The sequence below is a fragment of the Hypanus sabinus genome, chromosome 9, assembly GCF_030144855.1.
Source record: "Hypanus sabinus isolate sHypSab1 chromosome 9, sHypSab1.hap1, whole genome shotgun sequence".
In the NCBI taxonomy this organism is placed as follows: Eukaryota; Metazoa; Chordata; class Chondrichthyes; order Myliobatiformes; family Dasyatidae; genus Hypanus; species Hypanus sabinus.
In genome coordinates, this window is record NC_082714.1 from 103808039 (window position 1) to 103833726 (window position 25688).

Genomic DNA, 25688 nt, shown 5'->3' on the forward strand with positions numbered 1-25688 from the left:
TACACAGCACTAAGCTTATATGAAAGCACAGCCCAGAAAAATGAAGACTTCATCACTATAGAAGAGAAAGTTAATCAACGGAAGAGCACGACCCTCCGTGGAAGGCATCCCCATGATCTGAACAGACTAGGTGTCGACAAGGAACCGTTGAACACCTGGCTTAGAGATGGAGACCTCTTAGCAGAAACAAAGGGGTTCCTTGTGGCAATAGAGGATCAGGTGGTTAACACAAAAAATTACCGAGAAAACATAATAAAAGACCAACAAATTCAGGATGATTAACGTAGAAAATGCCAAGAGAAACCAGAGACAATCCAACACATTACAGGATCCTGTAGCAGTTTAACTCAATCTGATTAACTACACAGGCACGATCAAGTGGCAAACGTCATTCACCAAATTCTTGCTTTAAAGTACAAAACTCATAGTCAGAGTCCCACAAATTAAACGATGACTGATCCATTATTACAGATTGAACAATCCATAATAACCAGCCAGGTATATTATTACAGTATAAACAAGCAAGAGCAAATTACTTAATGGATATAGCCATTCCAAACACACATAACATACAGAAACCAATGTGAAAAAAAAGAAATATGCTGAATTAAAAGAGGAAGTAGAAGGACTATGGAACATGAACAGGATATATATTGTATATTGTCCCAATAATAATATCTACAACTGGTATCATCCCAAAGTCACCACACAATAGTATTAAACAATTAAGCCTACACAGCAATATTTATGTAAATCTCCAGAAAGCCATAATATTAAATACCACTAAAGTAGTCCGAAGGTTCCAAGCAATTGAGAAATGAGTGTGCTATGCATGTACCTCAGATTTTACAAGCTTGAGCTGCCAATATATATATATATTAATAAATAAATAAGCAATAAATCTCAAAAACCTGAGATGAAGAGTCCTTGGAAGTGAGTCCATAAGCTGTAGGAACAGTTTACTGATGGGGTAAATGATGTTGAATGAAGTATCCCCACTGGTTCAAGAGCGTGATGGTTAGGGGGTAATAACTGTTCCTGAACCTGGTAGTGTGAGTTCTGAGGCTCCTGTGCCTTCTTCCTGATGGCAGCAGTGAGAAGAGAGCATAACTTGGGTGGTAGGGGCCCCTGATGATGGATTGTGATGTAGATGTGCTGAGTAGTGGGGAGAGCTTTACCTGTGATGGACTGGGCCGTGTCCACTACTTTTTGTAAGATTTTCCATTCAAGGGCATTGGTGTTTCCATACCAGGCTGTGATGCATCCAATCGATATACTCTCCACTACACATCTATCGAAGTTTCTCGAAGTATTAGATGTCATGCCAAATCTTTGCAAATTTCTAAGTAAGTAGAGGCGCTGCCATGCTTTCTTCATAATTGTACTTACATGCTGGGCCCAGGACAGGTCTTCAGAAATGATAACACCAAGGAATTTAAAGTTGTTGACCCTCTCTACCTCTGATCCTCCAATGAGGACTGGCTCACGGACCTTCAGTTTCCTCCTCCAGAAGTCAATAATCAGTTCCTTGGTCTTGCTGACATTGAGTGAGAGGTTGTTGTCATTACACCACTCAGCCAGATTTTCAGTCTCCCTCCTATATGCTGGTTTGTCACCATCTTTGATTCGGCCAACATCAGTAATGACATCAGCAGACTTAAATATGGCATCAGAGCTGTCCTTAGCCACGCAGTGTAATGTGAGTAGAGCAGGAGACTAACCATACCGCCTTGTGGTGCACCTGTGCTGATGGAGATTGTGGAGAAGATGTTCTTGCCAATCTGAACTGACTGGAATTTGCAAATGAGGAAATCAAGGATCCAGCTGCACAAGAAGGTATTGAGGCCAAGGTCTTGAAGCTTATTTTAGTTTTAACGGGATGGTGGTGTTGAATGCTGAGCTGTAATCGATAGAATATCCTGATGTATGCATCTTTGCTATCTAGATGTTCCAGGGTTGAGCAAAGAGCCAATGAAACAGCATCTGCAGTGGACTTGTTGTGCCGCAGGCAAATTGGAGCAGATCCAAGTCGCAGGAGTTGATGTGTTTCATCACCAACCTCTTAAAACACTTCATCACAGTGGATGTAAGTGATACTGACGATAGTCATTGAGGCAGGTTACCTCGTTCTTCTGTGGCACTGGTATAGTCGAGGCCTGCTTGAAGCAGGTGGGTACCTCAGGCTGCCAAAGCGAGAAGTTAAAAGTATCAGTGAAAACTCCAGTCAGTTGATCAGCACAAACGGTACTTGGCATGAATCCCCATCTGGGCCAAATGCTTTCTGTGGGTTCACCCTCCTGAAGGATGCTGTCATGTTGACCTTAGAGACAGAAATCACAGGGTCATCAGGGGCTGTGGGAGTTCATGAATGTTCCTCCATAGTCAACGTGGCATATCTAAATCTCTTTGTCACCTCACTTAGTATCTGAAATTAGTTACAGAGAGAGTGGAGGCTATCAGAGAGTGCCCAGCACCATGTGGAGTATTTTGGTCAAGAAGGATTTATTGACATTTAGACAGTTTCTTTAAAATCACAGCACAGGGCACTTTCCAATGTAAAATAAAAAAATCAAGAGGCACACAGCAAGGCCTGAGAAAGAACAGCACAGTGATAGCGACGAAGGGGCAAACCAGCCAGAGTATCAGGAGACCTTGGCAAGATGAGAATTCAGTTTGTGGACTCATCTGAGAGGCATTGTCTCACAGACAGACAGACAGACTTTAGTGATCCCGAGGGAAATTGGGTTTTGTTACGGTCGCACCAACCAAGAATAGTGTAGAAATATAGCAATATAAAACCATAAATAATTAAATAATAATAGGTAAAGTATGCCAAGTGGAAATAAGTCCAGGACCAGCCTATTGGCTCAGGGTGTCTGACACTCCGAGGGAGGAGTTGTAAAGTTTGATGGCCACAGGCAGGAATGACTTCCTATGACGCTCAGTGTTACATCTCGGTGGAATGAGTCTCTGGCTGAACGTACTCCTGTGCCTAACCAGTACATTATGGAGTGGATGGGAGACATTGTCCAAGATGGTGTGCAACTTGGACAGCATCCTCTTTCCAGACACCAGACTCCAGCAATGCAACATTCCCTCATTGTCCTGGAGATGAGGAGCTGAGCCACTGTACTGACTGATCCTGGTCCTTAGGGCTTTAGAATAATACACACAAAATGCTGGAGGAACTCAGCAGGTCAGGCAGCATCTATGAAGAGGAATAAGGAGCCGACATTTCGGGCCAGGATGATTTATCAGAGGAGTGGCCTCTAGAGACTACAGCCTTAGACCTGTAGTCTCTACGGATTCTGATTCAGAAGTGAAGGCAGCAACTACTGTGCCCCTGGGGGAGAAAGATTCTCCGACTCACCTCAAGAGTGATAGTTTCACATTGCTTTTGGGTTCCATTTAGAACAGGATCAGCTACAGGCACACGGAGTCCCCTTGCAGTTGCCTGCATAAGTTAAGCTGGGTTTTATTATGCAGGATATTGTTAGTTCCTGAATCTTGGGCACGATCTGGTTGTCTAAATGAACTCAGCTATTCCTCCACGGCAGAAAGAATCCAACAAAGATGAACATCTTTCCTCAGTCTCAAGGGCAGGCACTTCCCTTTCAAAAGCCTGTCAAACCAGAAACAGCCACGTTCCTGCACCATGAATGAAATGCTCACCCTGTGTAAAGGAGTGCTCACTCTGCAGTGCCATGTTTCATTTCCCAATGCTTTTCTACATCCTCTTGTTCCTTTGAATCCTCAAAGCAGCAGTTCTGGCGCCACAGTGCTCAACAGTAGTTTTATAACTGCAAGAGATCAGGCGGGCTCGACTAGCAGACAGAGCCAAGGCTTTGCCGAGCTGCAGCCCTGCTCATTGCAGCGGCTGTTGTGTGAACGGCAAAGGCCTTTGGTGGAAATAGACTGCCCACCCAACCTTACATTCACCCCCTGTGACTGGGGATGTCCACACCTTGTGGCCACATGTAGATAGGGGATTGCCAGCTTATATCCATGCCCCAGATGACGGAAGGCAAGGAGCTTGGGGGAGGGAGAGGGCTTCAATGAGATCACACCTGGTTCTTCTGAGTACAGGCCCAGAGACATCGAGTGTTCCTCATGTGTCAAGTATTTCATGCCTGGAATCTTTCTTATGAACCTCCTCAAAGTTGTCTCCAGGGCCATCACATTTTTCCTTAGATGCAAAGCCCAAAGTTGCACACAATATTCCAAATGCAATATGACCGACTGTTCACAAAGCCTCAGCAGTAAGCCCTTGCTTTTACATTCTAGCTCTCTTGAAATGATTGAGAGGACACTCACAAGTGAACCCAGTTGTGAACTCAGGGCCCGGGTAGCAGTTAGTGTGCATTTTATCACCACAGGGAATAGCTGAAGCAATTAGTGTAGATCAGGTGAATGCTAGGTCAGCACACAAAACTGGAAGGAAACACAAGATGAAGAGTGTTTTTTGAAGGAAGTTTGTACACTTGGTGGCCACTTTATGAGGTACACCTGCACACCTGCTTGTTAATGCAGATATCTAATCAGCCAATCATGTGACAGTGCACAACAGCATGCAGACACGGTCACGTGGTTCAGTTAATGTACAGACCAAGCATCAGCATGGGGAAGAAATGTGATCTAAACTACTCTGACCATGGAATGGTGTCAGGTGCCAGATGGGGAGGTTTGAGTATCTCAGAAACCGCAGATCTCCAGTGCTTTTCACATACAATAGTCTCTAATTCATTCAGAGATTGGTGCAAAAAAAAAACACATCATGTGAGTGGCAGTTCTGTGGGCAAATCACTTCGTCAATGTGTGAGGGCAGAGGAAAATGGCCAGACCGGATCAATCTGGTAGGAAAGCAACAGTAGCTGAAAAATCATATGTTACAACAGTGGTGTGCAGAAAAGTGTTCCTGAACTCACAACATGCAGAACCATGAAGTGAATGGGCTACAGCAGCAGGGCTACACACAGTGGCCACTTTATTGGGTACAGGAGGCACCCAGTAAGGTCACGTACAAGCTTATCAACTTAAGCCCTGTTTTTGTAATGTCAGTGATGGAAAGGATTCCACTTTTCTTTCCCTTGACCAACCTTACCTGCCGTAACAACTGAGGAAACAAAGCCCAGTTGCCATGACAGTCGAATGATGCAAGGTCCGTTGAAGAAACTGTTTCTGTCTCTGCCTCAGGCAGCACCAAAACCACATTCACACATTGGATTCCAGTCTGATATTGAACTTTGAGAAACACACATCCTGTTGCATGACTAATTTGTGAGATTTCATATAACCCAAGCGAAAGGCACAGGAACCCAAACTACCTCACAGTTAGCTCAGCAATAAAGCCTTGCCTGCACCAACCTTACCAGTTCACTAATCTGAATGAGGGCTAACCACTTTGTGATAAGCTTTGTGGGTCGAGATAAAGCAGCTACTTTATCCCAAACAATATCCATACCACATCCTGGCCTGTCCCACGTGACTGACAGAAGCTGACAGAAACGTGAGCAGTTGCTTACTCTGTTGCAGTCTAAGGGAGATTTTAGTGGCGAGTGGGATTCCCTATTTGAAAACTGCCCAGACAAAGACTCGTTCATCCTTTAGATATGCTCATGGAATAGAACCACCCAGGAGAGAGCATGCCTTACGAGGGAATTCTGAGCAAGCTAGGACTTTCCTCTCTGGAGCAAAGGAGGATGAGCAATGACTTGATAGAGTTATAGCCGATTGGATAACCAGAAATTTTTCCCAGGGTAGAAATTGTTAATAATTTTAAGGGAATCGGAGGAAAGTATAGGGGATTCAAAGGTAAGTTTTTATACACAGAGAGTGGTGGGTGCATAGAATGCCCTGCCTAGGGTGGTACTAGATGCAGTACTAAAGTACTAAAGGTACTAAAGTACCTACTTTAGGAATATTTAAGAAACTCTTGGATAGGCAGACAGACAGACAGACAGACATACTTTATTGATCCTGAGGGAAATTGGGTTTCGTTACAGTCGCATCAACCAAGAATAGTGTAGAAATATATAGAAATATAAAACCATAAATAATTAATAAGTTAATCATGCCCGGTGGAAATAAGTCCAGGACCAGCCTATTGGCTCGGGGTGTCTGACACTCTGAGGGAGGAGTTGTAAAGTTTGATGGCCACAGGTAGGAATGACTTCCTATGACGCTTAGTGTTACATCTCGGTGGAATGAGTCTCTGGCTGAATGTACTCCTGTGCCTAACCAGTACATTATGGAGTGGATGGGAGACATTGTCCAAGATGACCTGCAACTTGGACAGCATCCTCTTTTCAGACACCACCGTCAGAAAGTCCAGTTCCACCCCCACAACATCACTGGCCTTATGAATGAGTTTGTTGATTCTGTTGGTGTCTGCTACCCTCAGCCTGCTGCCCCAGCACACAACAGCAAACATGATAGCACTAGCCACCACAGACTCGTAGAACATCCTCAGCATCGTCCGGCAGATGTTAAAGGACCTCAGTCTCCTCAGGAAATAGAGACGGCTCTGCCCCTTCTTGTAGACAGCCTCAGTGTTCTTTGACCAGTCCAGTTTATTGTCCATTCGTATCCCCAGGTATTTGTAATCCTCCACCATGTCCACACTGACCCCATGGATGGAGAATAGAGAAAAGGAGGGCTGTATCGGAGGGAAGGGTTAGATTGATCTTAGAGTAGGTTATAAATTGGCAAAGCATCGTGGGCTGAAGGGCTGTACTGTGCTGTGGTGTTCTGTGTTCCAAAATCCAGATGTGTGGGATTCACGGTGACCTGGCTGTTTGGATGCAGAATTTGCTGGCCCACAGAAAACAGAGAGGAGTGGTCAGTGGGTCTAAATCTAGCTAGAGGTGCAAGACTAGTGACGTTCCGCAGGGATCTGTACTGGGACTTCTGTAACAAATGTGTTGGAGGAAAAAGTGGATGGGTAGGTTGGTGATTTTGCAGATAGTGCAAAGATTGATGGTATTGTTGATAGCCAAACATTACAGCGGGGTGACGATTGGTTTCAGATGTGGGCGGGGGAAATGGCAAGTGGACTTTAATCCAGGCAAGTGTGAGGTGCTGCACTGGGGAATGTAATGTAAAGAGAGAGCACACATCTAATGGAGGGATCCCTAACAGTGCTGATGTAGAGAGGGATCTTACAGTCCATGTCCACAGCTCCCTGAAAATGGCCACACAAGTCAATAGGGACACAAGAGATTCTGCAGATGCCTGAAATCTTGAGTAATACACACAAAATGCTGGGAAAAACTCAGCAAGTCATGCAGCGCCTTTGGAGAGGAACAAACAGTCAACATGGCAATAATAAACCAATCGCCAATGGCAGGGAATCAAGGATATACTCAAAGCTTTCTTTAAAGAAATGCAGCTGCTCCTCTAACTCCTGGGAATCCCTGGAGCTTGACTGCTTAGAGTGGAGGAGAAACACTCAAGATGGATGCCTGCATCAGGAACACTCTGAACAGATGCTGACCTGCTGAGTTCCTCCAGCATTTTACGTGTGTTATCACCTCACAATCTACCTGCCCACTCACAACGCCGACAGCATCGTGTCCTCGGTGTGTGCTGATCCCACATCAGTCACCCTAGAGCATGCTGGATGTAGAGGAAGCAAGCCACTTCGACCCTGAAAGTCTGCCTAGAAAGAAGGTTATATATCCTCAGTGGTACTTTATTAGGTCAGTCCTGTGCCTAATGAAGTGGCCACTGAGTTTGTCTCTGTACGTTCATGGTCTCCCATTCACCTCAAGATTTGACATGTTGTGCATTCAGAGAAACTCTTCTGCACACCACTGTTGTAATGCATGGTTATCTGAGTTACGGCTGCCTTCCTGTCAATGTGAACACATCCAGCTATTCTCCTATGAACTCTCTCATTAATAAAGCATTGTCCCCACAGAACTGCCACTCACTGGATTTTTTTTTTTGCACCATTCTCTGTAAACTCTAGTTGTGCGTGAAAATCCCAGAAGATCAGCAGTTTCTAAGATACTCAAATCACCCCATCTGGCACCAACAACACTGGACAGCATTTTTTTAAAGTGTTGCAATGGATTCACTTTCAAGGTCTCTTCATCTCATGCTCTTGAAACTTATTGCTTATTTATTTTTTTTCTCTCTCCAATCAAGCTGGTAAAACCTGACGTATGGGCATAGCCAAGGAAACTCATTTTGCAATTGCTAGGAATTTCAGGACTTTTTATTCTAATGGTGTTTAGTATTGTGGCTTTCTGTATTTAATAAAGTGGCCACCATGTGTATGACCAATGTGAGAGAAATCGAGACAAAGAGAATGACAGAGTGTGTGTGTGTGTGTGTGTGTGTGTGTGTGAGAGAGAGAGATAGAGAGAGAGAAAGAGAAACTCCTTGACTTCCCTTGTCAGACGTGGTTGCCTCATCCTCCCTTTAGAATATTTCTTCTTCTTTAGGATGTACTGTATCTATCTTACACTTTCTGAATTGCTCCCAGAAACTCCAGCCATTGCTGTCCTGCCATCGTCCCTGCTAGCGTCCCCTTCCAATCAGCTTGGTCAGCTGTTCCTTCCTGCTTCTGTCCTTTACTCCACTGTAATACTGGTACATCTGATTTTATCTCCTGCCAGATCCACTTACACAGTCTAACCCCTGCTTGTTGATGCCACTTTTTACCATTCTCAGGCAGATATTAATTCACTGTTTGGATACTGATCTATTTTGCGGGCTTACTAATAGAAGTTGGTTACAGTACAGCTAATCGATGGGTGTGACTCAAGTTATTTAAAAAATTCACAGTAAAACCAAAGAATACCTGATCATACCAAAAATAACCCACTGGGGAAGGTATGAGATTTTTATCAGATTGGTTACTTTAAGATTCATTGGAGAACTCTCCTGTCCATTGTCAAACATAACTGAAAGGCTCTCCAAACCAGACTTTATAAATTTGATATAACTTGTATCCTAGTAGCACAAATGTAGTCAGTTCTAAATCATGTTTATATATATCTCTCTTCAACGGTGTTGGTGATTAGGGCAAAGTGTGGAGAAATCTCCTTTCTGTTTACACCCCAAACCGCCAACACTACTGCAGATTATCACGTACTTTTGTGCACAGAGCTGGACCTGGTACTTCCTGCACTGCAGCTGAAATGATACATCTGAACTGTGAAGACCTGTGAAACTTACTGATCTTGCTAAGGGAATTGGAAAGCTGAAGCCAGGTTCATTGCCATATGCACAACTATCTGTATGCAGTAAGTTACTAGCGGCAGCACGACAAGCCCATCATTCACAAGAAGAAACATAAGTTATATAAAATTATACCGGAGAGTGCAATTGGAATAGAAAATATGCATTCTAGCGCATTATAGTCATGGAGCAGCTATACAGAGCGAGTGATTAGTGTTGCACAGGTCAGTTCAAAGCTATATATATCAGGACCAGCATGAGATGGGGTAGATTTCTCTGCAACAGAGGAGGCTGAAGGGAGGATCAACTGAGTATAAAATTAGAAGAGAGTTGGATGATGGGATTTGAAAGAGTGTATTTCTCTGAGTCATAAACCTGGGAAGGTAAATTCAGAATAATCAAAAGGATTAGGGGCAGAGATGGAAACACAGTCTGTGCCTGAAAGGTGACGAGGCACCTCACTGTCTGAAAAAACAGGAGAGGGAAAAACCCAAACACTTAATCAGCACTCGGCTGTGACCTGGCTGAAAACCGACACAGAGTGAATGCGCTGAGAGACCTTCTTGATTGCACACATTTTCTGAGTTGTGTGAAGGCCCCTGCATTAGTTCACTTCTATCCTATTTCATTGGTTTTCATTTTTATCCTGAAGATATGAAATAGGCAGGGGATCTGACAGCTCAAATGGTTTATCTCGAAAAAATCACGGAAGACTGTGTGCAGGTAGCAATTGTGGAGGGAAAATGGTAGCATTTCGGGTCAAAACCTTGTATCAGATCCACGTTTGTCTCTCCCGCTACCACGTATATCAACACGATTGGCTGTAAGTGTGATGCGGAGGACGGCAAGACTCTTAATGTTCCATTATTGCTTCAAAGCTTCTAGGCCACATAATTGAAAAGCAGTTTATCTAAAATCAGTAGTGAGCAATTCATCGGAAGTCCTGAAAAGCAGCTTAAGTCGTGTATGAAGATGCAAATTTGTCAAGGAGTCTCAGGATTGGTTTGTTAAGTGAAGTTCAGATATCCAAATGATCTGATTGAATTCTTTAAGGTGGTAACATTTGGATAGATCGGAGGAAGTATATATTTGATCAGATGAATGGATTTTAATAAGATATTTATCAATGCCCCTTAGGAACATTTGTAAATAACCAACCATCTGACATTACTTTAAATCTAGATTGGATACTCATTTATAAAGACAAAAGATTCTGCAACTGCTGGAGATCTTGAGCAGCACACACACAAAATGTTGGAGGAACTCAGCAGGTCAGACAGCATTTATAAACAGGAATAAACACTCAGCAATTTGGGCCAAGACCTTTTGTCGGTACCTGAAACAAAGTGGGACTGAAGAGGGTGGCGAGGGAGATGTACTACAAACTGATAGGTGAGGCCAGCTGACAGGGAAGTGGCTGGGTGAGGTAGCGGTGACGAGGTAAGAAGCTGCGACATGATAGGTGGAAACGGTGGAAGAGATAATGAACAAGGTGGTAGGCTTACAAATGATCTGTTTAAATGAAGCGATAAAGAGCAATGGAATTCAGTACAAAGAGGTAAATCACACACCAAGGAGTAACAGAGAAACAGAATTTACAGTAAAAGCTGATGCACATCCCTCAATAAAGCAAGGTATGGAAATAACATGGCACAGATATTCTTCATTACTGGTTAAGGCTGTACTAATATAACTACAGCCCACAAGAGTAGACAGGTGTAGATTCCTGATCACTGCTCTAATTTGAAGTCAGGATGTGGTCTTGTTTGAAAAACATTGAACCAAAGACAGGTTTAAATATTATAATCCAAGTCTAAAACCAGGCTGTTTTCCAAAAGTTCAGGGAGTAACTAATAAAGCAAATTAGGGAGGCAAATAGACTGACAACAGATTGGTCAGCATACACGTGCTGGGCTAAAAGGCAAGATTCTACACAGGCCAACTAAACTCAGTCAGAGATTTGTCAACCCAATTTACCCATGCCAGCTGAACTAGTCCTATGTTGCCCTATCCCTCTCTAAACCTTTCCTATTTCCATGTACCTGTCCAAATGTCTTTTAAACATTGCAACTGCACTCACCTCCGCCACCTCCTTTCTGAAACCCAACACCCTCCATGTGAAAAAATTAGTCCCTCAGATCCCTTGTAAATATTTCCCGTCTCACCTTAAACCAAAGCCTTCTACTCTTAAACTCCTACTGTGGGGAAAAGACTATAATCATTCATTTAATTTAGACCCCTTGTGCTGTTACATACTTCCATAAGAGCACCATTCCAGTCTCCTAAATTGAAGGGTAAACAATCCCAGCCTATCCTGTTCCTCCTTATAGTTTAAGCTATCCAGTCCTGAGTAAGTGTTTGTGAGTCTTTACGACACCCTTTCCAATTAATTCTGGGGCCGTGCTGTAGTGTTAGTTCGCACACCGCTCTACAGTGCCAGCAGCCCAGGTTGAATTCCCACTGCCGCTTCTAAGGAGTTTGTACGTTCTCCCTGTAACTCCGGGTGCTCCCACAGCCCAAAGACATACCGGTTAATTGTTCATTGTAAATTGTCCCATGACTAGGCTAGGATTAAATCAGGAGATTGCTGGGCAGCATAGCTCTTAGTTAATTAATTAATTACGTCCTTCTTAAAGCTGTGCAAGAACAACTACACACATTGCAATCTCACCTGGAACACAACTTCCCGAAATTTTGTGCTGACCACCCTCTCCAGCGAAGGCAAATGTAGCAGAAGCCTTCTTCGCCACCCTGTCTACCTGGGTCACCACTTCTCAGGGAGCTAAATCTCTCTGTTCTGTAACACCTACCTGAGCATTATCATTTACTATGTAACTCCGGTCTGGTTTAGCTTCCCAGGATGTATCAGTTCTCACATGTCTATGTTAAAGTCCATCTGCCATTCTGTAGCCCAGTTTTCCCTTTGATCTAAATCCTAAAATAGTCTTAGATAGTCAAAGTGCTAGAAACTAACTAGGGATGAATGTGCATTGATTAGAGAAAGCCAGTATCGGCTTAATCTCTGGTGAGTCTGCACTTAGAGTATTGTGTTCAATTCTGGTCACCTCATTACAGGAATGATGTGGAAGCTACAGAGAGGGTGCAGAGGATATTTACCAGGATGTTGCCTGGTTTGGAGAACAAGTCATATGAAGCAAGGTTAGCAGAACTGGGACTTTCCTCATGAGCGTAGAAGAATGAGAGGGGACTTGATAGAGGTCGACAAGATTATGAGAGGCATAGATAGGGTGGATACCTGTTTCCCGGGGCTCCAACAGCAAACACCAGAGGGCATATGTACAAAATCAAGGGAGGGAAGTTTAGGGGAGACATCAGGGGTAAGTTTTTTACACAGAGGGTTGTGAGAGCCTGGAATGACTTGCCAGGGATGGTGGTGGAGGCTAAAACATTAGGGATATTTAAGAGCCTCTTGGACAGGCACATGGATGAAAGAAAAATAGAGGGTTACAGGGTAGTATGGGTTTAGCACTTTTTCTTAAGGATTATATGGGTTAGCACAACATGGAGGGCTGAAGGGCCTGTACTGTGCTGTAATGTTCTATGGTTCTAATACACACTCCATCCCTGACAAACTAGAGTGTTTGAAGCGGTAATAGGGAGAGAGAAAGAACACAGAACAAGAGAGTGAAAGCACACCACAAGAGCAGTCCAGATTCATAGATTCACCAAGCTAATGTACATTCTACAGAGGTGTGGTTGAGAGTGTGCTGACCTTTTGCATCACAACCTGGTACTCCAGCTGCAGTGCTGCCGACAAAAAAGCCTTGCAGAGGGTGGTTAGGGGTGCAGAGAAGGTTATTGGGGTCTCCCTACCTTCTGTCCAAGACCTCTTTCTGAGTCGATGCCTCCAGAAGACACGGTACATCATTAAAGACCCCTCACACTCTCTCCATGAACTGTTTGTTCTTCTGCCATCAGGTAAACGTTACAGGAGCATCAAAACTAAAACCACAAGGCTACTAAACATCTTCCTCCCACAAGCAGTCAGACTGCTAAATAGCTGCTCTACCTGACTCTGCTTTGGACACTTTTAACTTGCACTGGACACTTATAACTTGTTTTTAACTGACATGTGGCTGTTGTGTTTTACTACTTATTGTTAAGTTTATTATTTAATGTTGCATTTGTTATGTTATGATTGCACTGCTCCTGGGAAGCGCTGTCTCATTCTGCCCCGCAGAGCTGATGTACAGTTAGAATGACAATAAAGTTTTTGAACCTTGAAAAATCTTGAATCTAATTAAACTAATGATGCCTAATGGCAGGAGATGGTCCTTATCCCTCATTTCTCTGCAAATTCATATGCCTATCTAAGAGCCTTTTAAATGCCCCTGTTGTATCTGCCTCTACCACCAACCTTGGGAGCACATTCCAGGCATCCACCACTCTCCACCCTTACATATACTCTTGTATTAGACCTTTTGACCCTGAGAGAAATGTGAATGTGGTGAACTACATATACCTGTCTGGACACGCCCCCCCCCCCCCCCCCGCTGACCACTGACCGTGGCTCCTCCCACAGACCCCTGTACAAAGGCGATTGAGGCCTGAGCCCTACCCTCAGTCTCCAGGATGTAGTATAGAAAGTAGCTTGTTCTTTCTTCCAGTCAATAAAAGCCGGTATCTCGCCCCACGTCTCAGAGTTATCGATGGTGCATCAGTGATTGAAGTAGCAAATCTGGATTTTAAAAGGCGTTCAGAAAGTGATATATGTAACCAGGTGACAGTCGGATCTTATTCAGTATCATTAAAAGTGTACTTGGGCATTCATCCAGGTAATGCTCAAATAGTTGTCTGTGCCTTTAAATGGAGATGGTGACGTCATTACGCATGTGCTGGATAGCTGGGAGACCATTTCTGCTTTCTGCTGCCGAAGCTGGTGGGGCATTGGAATCAAGCTCCCGCCCCCCCCCCCCCCGCCCCAGAGGTACTGGGCTGGGTGAGGAAAGGTTTTCACGATTAAAGGTCTTGACGCTGGATAGCGTGGCTTGCAAAGTTCCTCACCAGCCAAGTAGAATTGCCACTACCATATTAGAAACGTAGAAACATAGAAAATAGGTGCAGGAGTAGGCCATTCGGTCCTTCGAGCCTGCACCGCCATTCAGTATGATCATGGCTGATCATCCAACTCAGAACCCTGTACCTGCTTTCCCTCCATACCCCCGATCCCTTTAGCCACAAGGGCCATATCTAACTTCCTCTTAAATATAGCTAATGAACTGGCCTCAACTGTTTCCTGTGGCAGAGAATTCCACAGATTCACCACTCTCTATGTGAAGAATTTTCTCCTCATCTCGGTCCTAAAAGGCTTCCCCTTTATCCTTAACTGTGACCCCTCATTCTGGACTTCCCCAACATCAGGAACAATCTTCCTGCATCTAGCCTGTCCAATCCCTTTAGAATTTTATACGTTTCAATAAGGTCCTCCCTCAATCTTCTAAATTCCAGCGAGTATAAGCCTAGTCAATCCAGTCTTTCTTCATATGAAAGCCCTGCCATCCCAGGAATCAATCTGGTGAACCTTCTTTGTACTCCGTCTATGGCAAGAATGTCTTTCCTCAGATTAGGGGACCAAAACTGCACACAATACTCCAGCTGTGGTCTCACCAAGGCCTTGTACAACTGCAGTAGAACCTCCCTGCTCCTGTACTCGAACCCTCTTGCTATGAATGCCAACATACCATTTCCCTTTTTCACCGCCTGCTGTACCTGCATGCCCACCTTCAATGACTGGTGTACAATGACACCCAGGTCTCGTTGCATCTCCCATTTTCCTAATCGGCCATCGTTCAGATAATAATCTGTTTTCCTGTTCTTGCCACCAAAGTGGATAACCTCACATTTATCCACATTAAATTGCATCTGCCATGAATTTGCCCACTCACCTAACCTATCCAAGTCACCCTGCATCCTCTTAGCATCCTCCTCACAGCCAACACCACCGCCCAGCTTCGTGTCATCCGCAAACTTGGAGATGCTGCATTTATTCCCTCGTCTAAATCATTAATATATATTGCAAACAACCGGGGTCCCAGCACTGAGCCTTGCGGTACCCCACTAGTCACTGCCTGCCATTCTGAAAAGGTCACGTTTGCTCCCACTCTTTGCTTCCTGTCTGCCAACCAATTCTGTATCCACATCAATACCATACCCCCAATACTGTGTGCTTTAAGTTTGCACACTAATCTCCTGTGTGGGACCTTGTCAAAAGCCTTTTGAAAATCCAAATATACCACATCCACTGGCTCTCCCCTATCCACTCTAATAGTTACATCCTTAAAAAATTCTATAAGATTCGTCAGACATAATTTTCCTTTCACAAATCCATGCTGACTTTGTCCAATGATTTCACCTCTTTCCAAATGTGCTGTTATCACATCTTTGATAACTGACTCTAGCATTTTCCCCACCACCGATGTCAGACTAACCGGTCTATAATTCCCCGGTTTCTCTCACCCTCCTTTTTTTAAAAAGTGGGGTTACATTAGCCACCCTCCAATCCTCAGGAACTAATCCAGAATCTAAGGAGTTTTGAAAAATTATCACTAATGTATCCATTATTTCTTGGGCTACTTCCTTAAGCACTCTGGGATGCAGACCATCTGGCCCTGGGGATTTATCTGCTTTTAATCCCTTCAATTTACCTAACACCACTTCCCTACTAACATGTATTTCCCTCAGTTCCTCCATCTCACTAGACCCTTGATCCCCTACTATTTCCGGAAGATTATTTATGTCCTCCTTAGTGAAGACAGAACCAAAGTAGTTATTCAATTGGTCTGCCATGTCCTTGTTCCCCATGATCAATTCAGCTGTTTCTGACTGTAAGGGACCTACATTTGTCTTAACCAATCTTTTTCTTTTCACATATCTATAAAAGCTTTTACAGTCAGTTTTTATGTTCCCTGCCAGCTTTCTCTCATAATCTTTTTTCCCTTTCCTAATTAAGCCCTTTATCCTCCTCTGCTGGACTGAATTTCTCCCAGTCCTCAGATGTGCCGTTTTTTCTGGCTAATTTGTATGTTTCTTCTTTGGACTTGATACTATCTCTAATTTCCTTTGTCAGCCACGGGTGCACTACCTTCCCTGGTTTATTCTTTTGCCAAACTGGGATGAACAATTGTTGTAGTTCATCCATGTGGTCGCTAAATGCTTGCCATTGCATATCCACTGTCAACCCCTTAAGTATCATTTGCCAGTCTATCTTAGCTAATTCACGTCTCATACCTTCAAAGTTACCCTTCTTTAAGTTCAGAACTTTTGTTTCTGAATAAACTATGTCACTCTCCATCTTAATGAAGAATTCCACCATATTATGGTCACTCTTACCCAAGGAGCCTCGCACAACAAGATTGCTAACTAACCCTTCCTCATTGCTCAATACTCAATCTAGAATGACCTGCTCTCTAGTTGGTTCCTCAACATGTTGCTTCAGAAAACCATCCCGCATACACTCCAAGAAATCCTCTTCCTCAGCACCCTTACCAATTTGGTTCACCCAATCTATATGTAGATTGAAGTCTCCCATTATAACTGCTGTTCCTTTATTGCATGCATTTCTAATTTCCTGTTTAATGCCATCCCCAACCTCACTACTAACTGTTAGGTGGCCTGTACACAACTCCCACCAGCGTTTTCTGCCCCTTAGTGTTATGCAGCTCTACCCATATCGATTCCACATCCTCCAGGCTAATGTCCTTCCTTTCTATTGCGTTAATCTCCTCTCTAATCAGCAATGCTATCCCACCTCCTTTTCTTTCCTATCTATTCCTCCTGAATATTGAATATCCCTGGATGTTGAGCTCCCATCCTTGGTCACCCTGCAGCTATGTATCTGTGATCCCAGCTATATCATATCCATTAATAACTATCTGCACATTCAATTCATCCACCTTGTTACGAATGCTCCTCTCATTGACACACAAAGCCTTCAGGTTTGTTTTTACAACACTCTTAGCCCTTATACAATTATGTTGAAAAGTGGCCCTTTTTGCTTTTTGCCCTGGATTTGCCTGCCTGCCACTTTTACTTTTCACCTTACTACTTTTTGCTTCTACTCTCATTTTACACCCCTCTGTCTCTCTGCACTTGTTCCCACCCCCCGCCACATTAGTTTAAATCCTCCTGAACAACAAGACTTCCTTGACTTATTTCTATTTTCCTCTTCCTCGACCCTAACACCCTGGTTTCCTTCCCCTTGCCAATTCAGTTTAAACCCTCCCTAATAGCTATATTAAACAATCCTGCCAGGATATTGGTACCCTTTGAGTTCAGGTGTAACCCATCGTTTCTGTATAAGTCATGCCTTCCCCAAAATGGATCCCAGTGATCTAAGAATTTGAAGCCCTGCCCCCTGCACGAGTTACTTAGCCACACGTTCATCTGCTTAATTCTGCTATTCTTACCATCATTAGCACGTGGCTCAAGCAGTAATCCTGAGATTATTACTCTGGCAGTCTGCTATAAGTACAGTGTTAGTTTTGTGTGGTTTTCTTTGTATTTTCATACTGCATACGCAATTGGTCGAGACACAAGTGTGTGGATCGAAGGTTAAACGGAGATTGTAATGGCAGGACCTGATTGTAAAGTCGTTTGTTTTGTTTTAAGACCCTCTTCTGGCACTTAAACCTCTAAAACAGATAAAGGAATTAAAATCCGAAGAAGTAGTTGTTGTCCTGAGTGTGTACTTTTCCCCGGGTTACAACACATATAACAAGCTTCTCAGCGAGAGTGAAGGGCATGGATGAAAAGGGAATGTGGCAAAATGGATAAAAATTATTTCAGTAACAGGAAACAGAAGTGTGAAGGGTCGGTTTTCATACAGGAAGGATGTGTACAGTGCATTTCCCCGGGGGGTGGTGCTAGGACCACCATTTTAAAAGTTGCATCCATAACTTGGATGTCCAGGGCACAATTTCCAAACTTGTGGATGAAATAAAACTTGAACTGTGAGGAGGATGGAGATTGCTCTGGGTTGTGATGGGAAGGAGAGAGGCAATGCAATCGAGAGCACACAAATCTCGAAGGGCTACAAGAGCAGTGTGAACTGGAGGTCTATGTGCATTGTTCATTGGGAACAGCAGGGTACACTGAGAAAAATGTTTTAAAAAATGTAAGGATCCTGAGCATTATTATCGAGCATTGACCGCAAGAACTCACAAGTCATTACGAATTGTTGTGTATTTGGCCGTTTACTCAGCAATATCATTAATAAAAATGCTGGAGACTGGAGCTACGTTAACAGGGTTCTTTACTAACTAAAGCTGAACTGAACACATACATACAGATCAATACATGCCCAATAGCGCATGCTCAATAACGTGTTACTACGACATAAAGTAGTCCCATATTATACAGTAGGCTATATGGTACACTCTTCCCCTTTTATTTAAAGTGTATTAACTTTTTTTAATGTTAATCTAATACTGTATGTGTACTCTATATATAAACACGCCCACCCACTGTTTAATTAGTAACTTAATAATATGAAATTATAACAAAGTAATGTTATAATAATAATTATAACTCAAGTCTCTGGGGGAGGTCTTCTCTGCCCTTCTGAGTAACGTCTGTCACTAAACTTGTTAGTTTTAATACAGATTTCTACATAAAAGTCATGAAAAGTTGACCTCTGAGCATAGGGAGTTTCCATGGTCTGCTTCAAAGATGACTTGTCACCAGCAAAAGAAGTGGTTGGTGATCTGCTGTCTCTGCTAGTTATTCAAAAGTTGGGCAATCCAATGACTCACAGAAAGATCAGTATTTTACCAGTAATCTTCCGCCATTTGGTGCAGCAGTTGATCAAAATCCTGTTGTTCGTTCCACTGTTCTGAAGCTGCTGTTAAAGTACAGTTTTGCTGATATTAAGGACTACCTGCAGTGCTATCTGTCCGGCTCCAGAGGGAGAATTCCTTCAGGTCAAGTGTGAAAATACAACAATAGAAACCTTACAGTCTGGTGCCAGAATTCATTTCTGCTTTGATGTTGTTTCCCAATTCCTTTGTGACAAGTAAGACACGTTGGCTGAGGATTCAAAATGCACACGTGCAAAAGAAACTTCCCCACAAAGAATTATGATTCTCAATGGAGGAAATGATTGGTTCAAGATTTACCTTGTGCAAAAGCTGTTCTGTTTGAATGGAATTGATTTTGTCCTCTGTTAGGTTTACCTTCTTCCCCAGCAACCTGGTTTTCATTTATTTCACCACCCTCAGTAATTTCTCCCTGAGGCTGGTTGCTATATTGTGGGCGGCGACCATAGCAACGATTAACAAAGTAAGTTGGGTAACGCTGTCTTCTGTAAGGAGGGCAATGTTGCTGATTTTAATAATCTTGGTTTTCTCCATCTGTTGCTGTCTCTGCTCCATCTCCTTTCTCTCCACCTTCAATGTTCGGTTGGTAATTTATGAACATTTATGAAACATTGTTTCAGTCACATCTGGAGTATCCTTTCAAGTTCTAGGCACCACAGTTTAGCAATGGTGTGAAGGGTTTGGAGAGGGTACAAAGTAGATTTACTATGGATGATTAACTCCATTATACGGATAAACTGGAAAAGGTGGCTTGGTCTCTTCGGAGCAGAACAGGTTATGAGGGGATCTGCTAGGGATATCTAAAATCATGAGGGGTATACATTGCTTTCATTAGTGCAAGGGTCAACAATCAGAGGAAATGAATGGCTGGCCAACGCACGGTGTCACCGTACTAATTCCAGCTCCCCCCACCTCCCACTTCACAGTCTGACTACTTGGATAAAAATCACTTTATCACAAAATATAATTTATTCATAAAATAAATATAGAACATTAAATTCAATATTTTCATAACAAGTCACATATTTGCTGTTATTTTAACATTAACATATCATCAGTTTATGTTAATTTGCAACTTTGCAATTCACTGTCAATAAATGTTGACAACACAAGTTCTCAGTTATTTTTCTGCAGTTTGCCTTCTTTTGCACATTGGCTGTTTGTCGGTCTTTGTTTATGTATAGATTTTTTTAAAAATTCTATTGTATTTCTTTTTCCTTGTAAATGGCCGAAAGAAAACGAATCTCAGGGGAGCATATATATTTTGATAATAAATTCACCTTGAATTTTGAACCCTAAAGCACATAAATTTCAGATAGTTGTGTGTCAACCGCAGGACTCTGCAGAGAGTGGTGCAGACAGCCCAGCACATCCGTAGATGTGAATTTCCCACTGTGGAGGACATTTACAGAGACAAGTACGTAAAAAGGGCCCGAAGGATCATTTGGGAGTCCAAGTCACCCCCAACCACAAACTGTTCCAGCTGCTACCATCCAGAAAATCTTTTGTAAGTGCTATTTATTACAAATTACTATAATTGCACATTGCACATTCTGACGGAGACGTAATGTAAAGAACTTTACTCCTCACGTGTGTGAAGGATGTAAGTCAATTCAATTCAATAGCAAGGTAGAACTAAACTGTGCGTGGTACCATTCATGGTCCAGCTCACAGGAAGGACGAGAAAACCAGTGTGAAAGAGGACTGTGGAGAAATAAGTGTTGTGGAGTTTAGGAATCTATGTAGTGGCTGCTTCAGAGCATTCCACAGAACACAGTGCTGGAGCCAGGGAGGTACAACACCACCTTCCTGCTCCCCCTTGCCCTTCAGACTGTCACCTCTTCCTTTCCCACCTGCATTCTTGTGAGTGACCAGCTCCTTAACTGTCTATCATGCATCCCTGCCTCATTATCTCCTTACAGGAACCAGCATTAGACACCATGAACCACAATGGGTTGTTTGGCAACATAACGTAAGTACAAATTATCGTTGTTGCCACTAAGGTTGGGATAGAGGAGGGATTATGGGGCAAAGCCACGGCTGATCCGCTGGGAGCAAGATGGAGGTGAAATTGAGAAAAACAACAATCTGCTGATGACCATCTTCTAATTCACATTAACTGCAAATCGTTCCTCCTGTGAGCCTTGGCACAAGTGGTAGAAACTCAGGGATACACATCACTTTCAATATCTGCAGGACCACAGTGCCATTTTCTCCCAGAGATCTGGGGTTAAGGGCAGATTAGGAATTTACAGATAAATATTAAAGTGATCACCTTTATTTGTCACACCTACATTGAAGCATACAGTCCAAAGAAATGCCTTATTTGCGTCAGGATGAATTCGCAAATAGGATGATAATGGTACTCAAAATAGAACTAGTGAAACTGAGAGCCAGGCCTGTCTTAAAAGGTGATATCAGAACATGAAAAAAAATCCCTTTCTTCTTCTAGATCCCATTAGAACTTGGAGAGCATTATCTCTGATCCAGATATAAAGAGACAGCAAGTCCAATTAATCTGTTGCTTAGTAACATCCTTTTACTTGGTGGACAGTCCCTCAGTGACAAGGACAGTTGACGTCCACTGCAGTGAGGGATGAACCTACGTGGAGTGGCTGATTCACACCAGCCATCATGCAGAGAAGGTCTCAACCTCATGCCAAGAAGGTCCAGGGTGACTGGAAACCAAGAGTTATGGCATGGATTTAAACAAATTCATATGCAAATGAACAAAAATGCCTTCTCTCATTCTGATCAGATTCAGACAGGGGAAGACAAGCACTATACAGGTTCTTGCCTCTGCTCTCTTTCTCACCTCTCTCTCTCTCAACCACTGCCCTTCAGTCTCTCTTTTTCTCTAGTGCCCTCTCTCCCCTCTCCCTCACCCCTTTCACTTCCCACCTTCCTTCTCCAATCCCCTTTCCCAGTGTCCCTTCATTTTCCATTGACTAATCCTTTCCCCGTCCACTTCCCCACTGCCCGACTCCTCCCATCCACTCACAAGGGTGAGGTTGCCCCACCCAACAACTCTGACCCGATGTATGGACTCCTCCAGACCAGCTCAGGGAGGAATTTTACATGGATACCTGGAAAACTATGCTGATCAAAACAGGACCTTTAATATCCTCCTGAACTCCTGAAACTCCCTGCTCGAAGCCTCATTCTACAAGGAATGCCAGAATGAGCGGGACGAGCAAGAAACAAAAACTAACGAGAAAAACACAGAACCAAACCAAACCCACAGTGTTACATCCTGGTGCGGAGTTTCACACACAGAAGCTACAGTGACAGCCTCGGCTCAATGCACTTGTAACATTCTGAATAACAGAAATCCATACCTGGGGATGGGGTTCACGAGATGTCATGAACCCAAAGGTTTCTGCCATTGTGAGCAGAGAGAGAACGAAAATCACAGCAACTTCAGAACAGGTTTCTTCTTAAACTGGAATTCTCCACTGTCCATACACTTAAATTGCCCAAATGGTGTCTGAATTCACAGTGCGTGAACTAAGTGCCTGTAGCAACCAGTCCAGCTGTATGGTTGGTTTTGCTGAGTATCCTTGATGAGTTCTGTCACATTGGGGTTTCAAAACAGGGGTATTGTACCCGAACGTCACTGCTAATTAGAAAAAGATAGTTCCCTCCTCCAAGATATATTTAACCACTATCTAGACTGCAGATGCAACCACAGTGGTTAATAGCATAGGTACTGTAACACACCACTTCCTAACTCCATTGCACAAATAGAAATGGGGTGAATAGGAAAAGCCACTGCATTTTAAAGGTTTGGAACTCTGCCATTTAAATTCCAACCACTTCTTTGTGACAAGATCGTGCAAATTCTGGCGGAACTGTTTTAAGGAAGTCCAGTGCTCTGGTGACTTCCTGAGCTGCAGCGTTATGCTCAGAGCACAGAAGTCATACATAGTGGACCCTGTGACCAAGTGTTGAGGTGCCAGCCCCTGGAGGGTCACAGCTGGTTCTCTGCCAGAGGAGATGGGGTGCGGGAGGAGTAGTGAAGCAGGTGGTCGGAGAGCTCTGGGAGGAAGAACAATTAGACTCTGCTTCCATAAAAGGGAAAGATGTCAAATTCAAAGTTAAAAGCACCTTCCTTACTGAAGTATATATGCTACGTGCAGTCTTGAGATTCGTCTCTTTACAGGCAGTCACAAAGCAAAGAAACCCAGTGGAGGCCAGTTAAGGAAGAAAACCGCCACCCACCCAATGAGCGGGAAAAAAGCAAATCGTGCAAACAACAAAAAGTCAGCAAATGACACTCAGAACTGAGGTCCACAGCCACGACCGATCCAGGATCCCATTAGCTGCAGGCCACAGCCTCAGTTCAGCACAGACTAGTGAAGCTCGTGAAGCAGCAAGCTGAAAACCAGCCCATTCCTCGCCTCCGGCCTCAACTCCCCCGACTCTTCAGTCTGGCCTGGCGCTTAAATTGCCAGGCAGTGGGTCATTTCTTGCTCTTGGGCCCATGCCCTGCCGCTTCAATATGCTCTCGGTGATTGATATCAATCACTCAATATTCACACCAGTTAGGGTTCTGCGAGAAATCAAGCTCTCGGTGAAACGGCTCATTCAAAACCCAACTGCCGTTTCCCTGACTAACTCCTGTCCATTCAGTACCTCTGTATTTAGCAACCTTCATTCACTCAGAGTCCAGTTAAGTTGCTCGTCCTTCCTCAGTACTGTATCTCCTTCCTTTCCCTCATCACTACGCACTCAGGGGCCACTTTGTTAGATACACACGGACAGCTGCTACTTAATGCAAATCAGTCAATCATGTGGCAGCATGATAAAAGCACGCAGACATGGTCAAGAGGTTCAATTGTTGTTCAGACCAGAATCAGAATGGGGGAATAAATGTGATCTAAGTGACTTTGACCGTGGAATGATTGCTGGTGCCAGATGGGGTGGTTTGATTATCTCAGAAACGGCTGATTTACTAGGATTTTCACACACAACAGTCACTGGAGTTTACAGAGATTTGTGCGTAAAACAAAGAATGTCCAGTGAACGGTGGTTCTGTGGGCAGAAGTGCCTTGTTATTAAGAATAGCCAGGCTGGTTCAAGCTGGCAGGAATGTGATAGTAACCATGCATTACAACAGTGGTGTGCAGAAGAGTATTTCCGAAGATGCAGCATGCCAAATCTTGAAGTGGATGGGCTACAGCAGAAGACCACACTGGGTTCCACTCCTGTATGTAATTAAGCACCACTGAACTTAAGCACCATCCTTTAACAACCTGCAATGATAAACTCAGCTCCCACCCTCTTCTGATCCCTTGTGCAGCCCAATACTCCTCCCACCACCAGTGTCTCACTCTGTAACCTCATCCATGCCTTGGGTAAACTGCAATGAGAGTGCGTGCTGAGTTGGTGCAAAAATGGCATACCACTGTGGCTTTGTTCCATTCATGAAGACTGAGCATGTGGGTATGGAGAGAATGTTATAATATGGTCTTCCAAAGAGCACTTTAAATACCCTGATGTCCCATTGTGAAGAACAGGAGTGAAATTCAACCCACATTAGAAAATGGCATCAAAGGTAGATAGCTTTAGGCAAATTGGCCTTCATAAATCAAAGTATTGAATACAGGAGTTGGGACGTTATGTTGAAGTTGTACAACACATTGGTGAGGGCAGCACTGGAGTATCATGGGCAGTTCTCTTACCTCAAAGGTTCAAAGGTTCATTTTATTATCAAAGTATGCATGTAGAATACAACTCTGAGATTTGTCTTCTCCAGATAGCCGTAAAATACAGAAAACCACAGAAGTAGTTGAAAGAAAGGCATCAATCCCCCCCCCAATGAAAAGAAACAAAAACTCATGAACCCTGAACACCCCGACCCCTCCCTTGCACAAAAACTAACATGGAGAAACAACAAGAAAATCAAACCCCAAAGCCCCAGCAACAAGAATGGGCGAGAACACAAAAAAACAGAAGTTTTACTAAAGGAGAGCTATCAATAAGATTGGAAGAGTAATGAGAGAGCTTACAGGGATGTTGCTGGGATTTGAGGAGCTGACTTATACCATGAAAGGCTGAATAGCTTAGGACATTTTTCCTGGAGCGTAGGAGAATGAGAGGAGGTTTGATAGAGGCATAAATGATTATGAGGGGTATAGGTAGGATAAATGCAAGCATACTTTTCACACTGAGGCTGGCTGAGACTAGAGTTGAAGGGTGAATATATAAGGGGAACTCTTGGGGGAACTTCATTCAGAGGTTGGTGAGGGTGTGGAACGAACTATCACTGGAAGTGGTGAATTCAGGATCAATTTCAACATTCAAGAGAAACTTGGATAGGTTCATGGATGTGAGGGGTATGGTCCAGGTGCAGGTCAATTAGAGGGCAGATTAATAGTTTGGCATGGACTAGATGGGCTGAATGGCCTGTTTCTGTGCTGTAATGTTCTATGACTATCTCTATAGTGCTTCTCAATAATTATCTCACAAGCAACTTTATAAAATAGAAAGGTTTTCTAGCCTTAATACTTTGTAAAAGGATGTTTATAAGAGAATGCTGGATTGCCATGCAATTTTTACTACCATAAATTATTTCAAAACTACTACTGTTAATATAAAGCACTTTTAGACGTTGAGATCATGCAGTGTGCTACATAAAAGCAATCCATTTTCATAATAAGGATTCAG

General features: G+C 43.4%; 1 protein-coding gene across 1 annotated transcript in view; it reads right to left on the bottom strand.

Annotated features, from left to right (window-relative positions):
- Window positions 1-22660, bottom strand: part of LOC132399679 (cas scaffolding protein family member 4-like) — a 132672-nt gene extending 110012 nt beyond the window's left edge. Inside the window, exon 1 of the mRNA XM_059980326.1 lies at window positions 22358-22660. Within this exon, the coding sequence (XP_059836309.1) occupies window positions 22358-22405 (48 nt within the window). The 5' untranslated portion in view covers window positions 22406-22660. The remainder of the gene's footprint in view (window positions 1-22357) is intronic.
- Between the last annotated feature and the right edge of the window lie 3028 nt (window positions 22661-25688).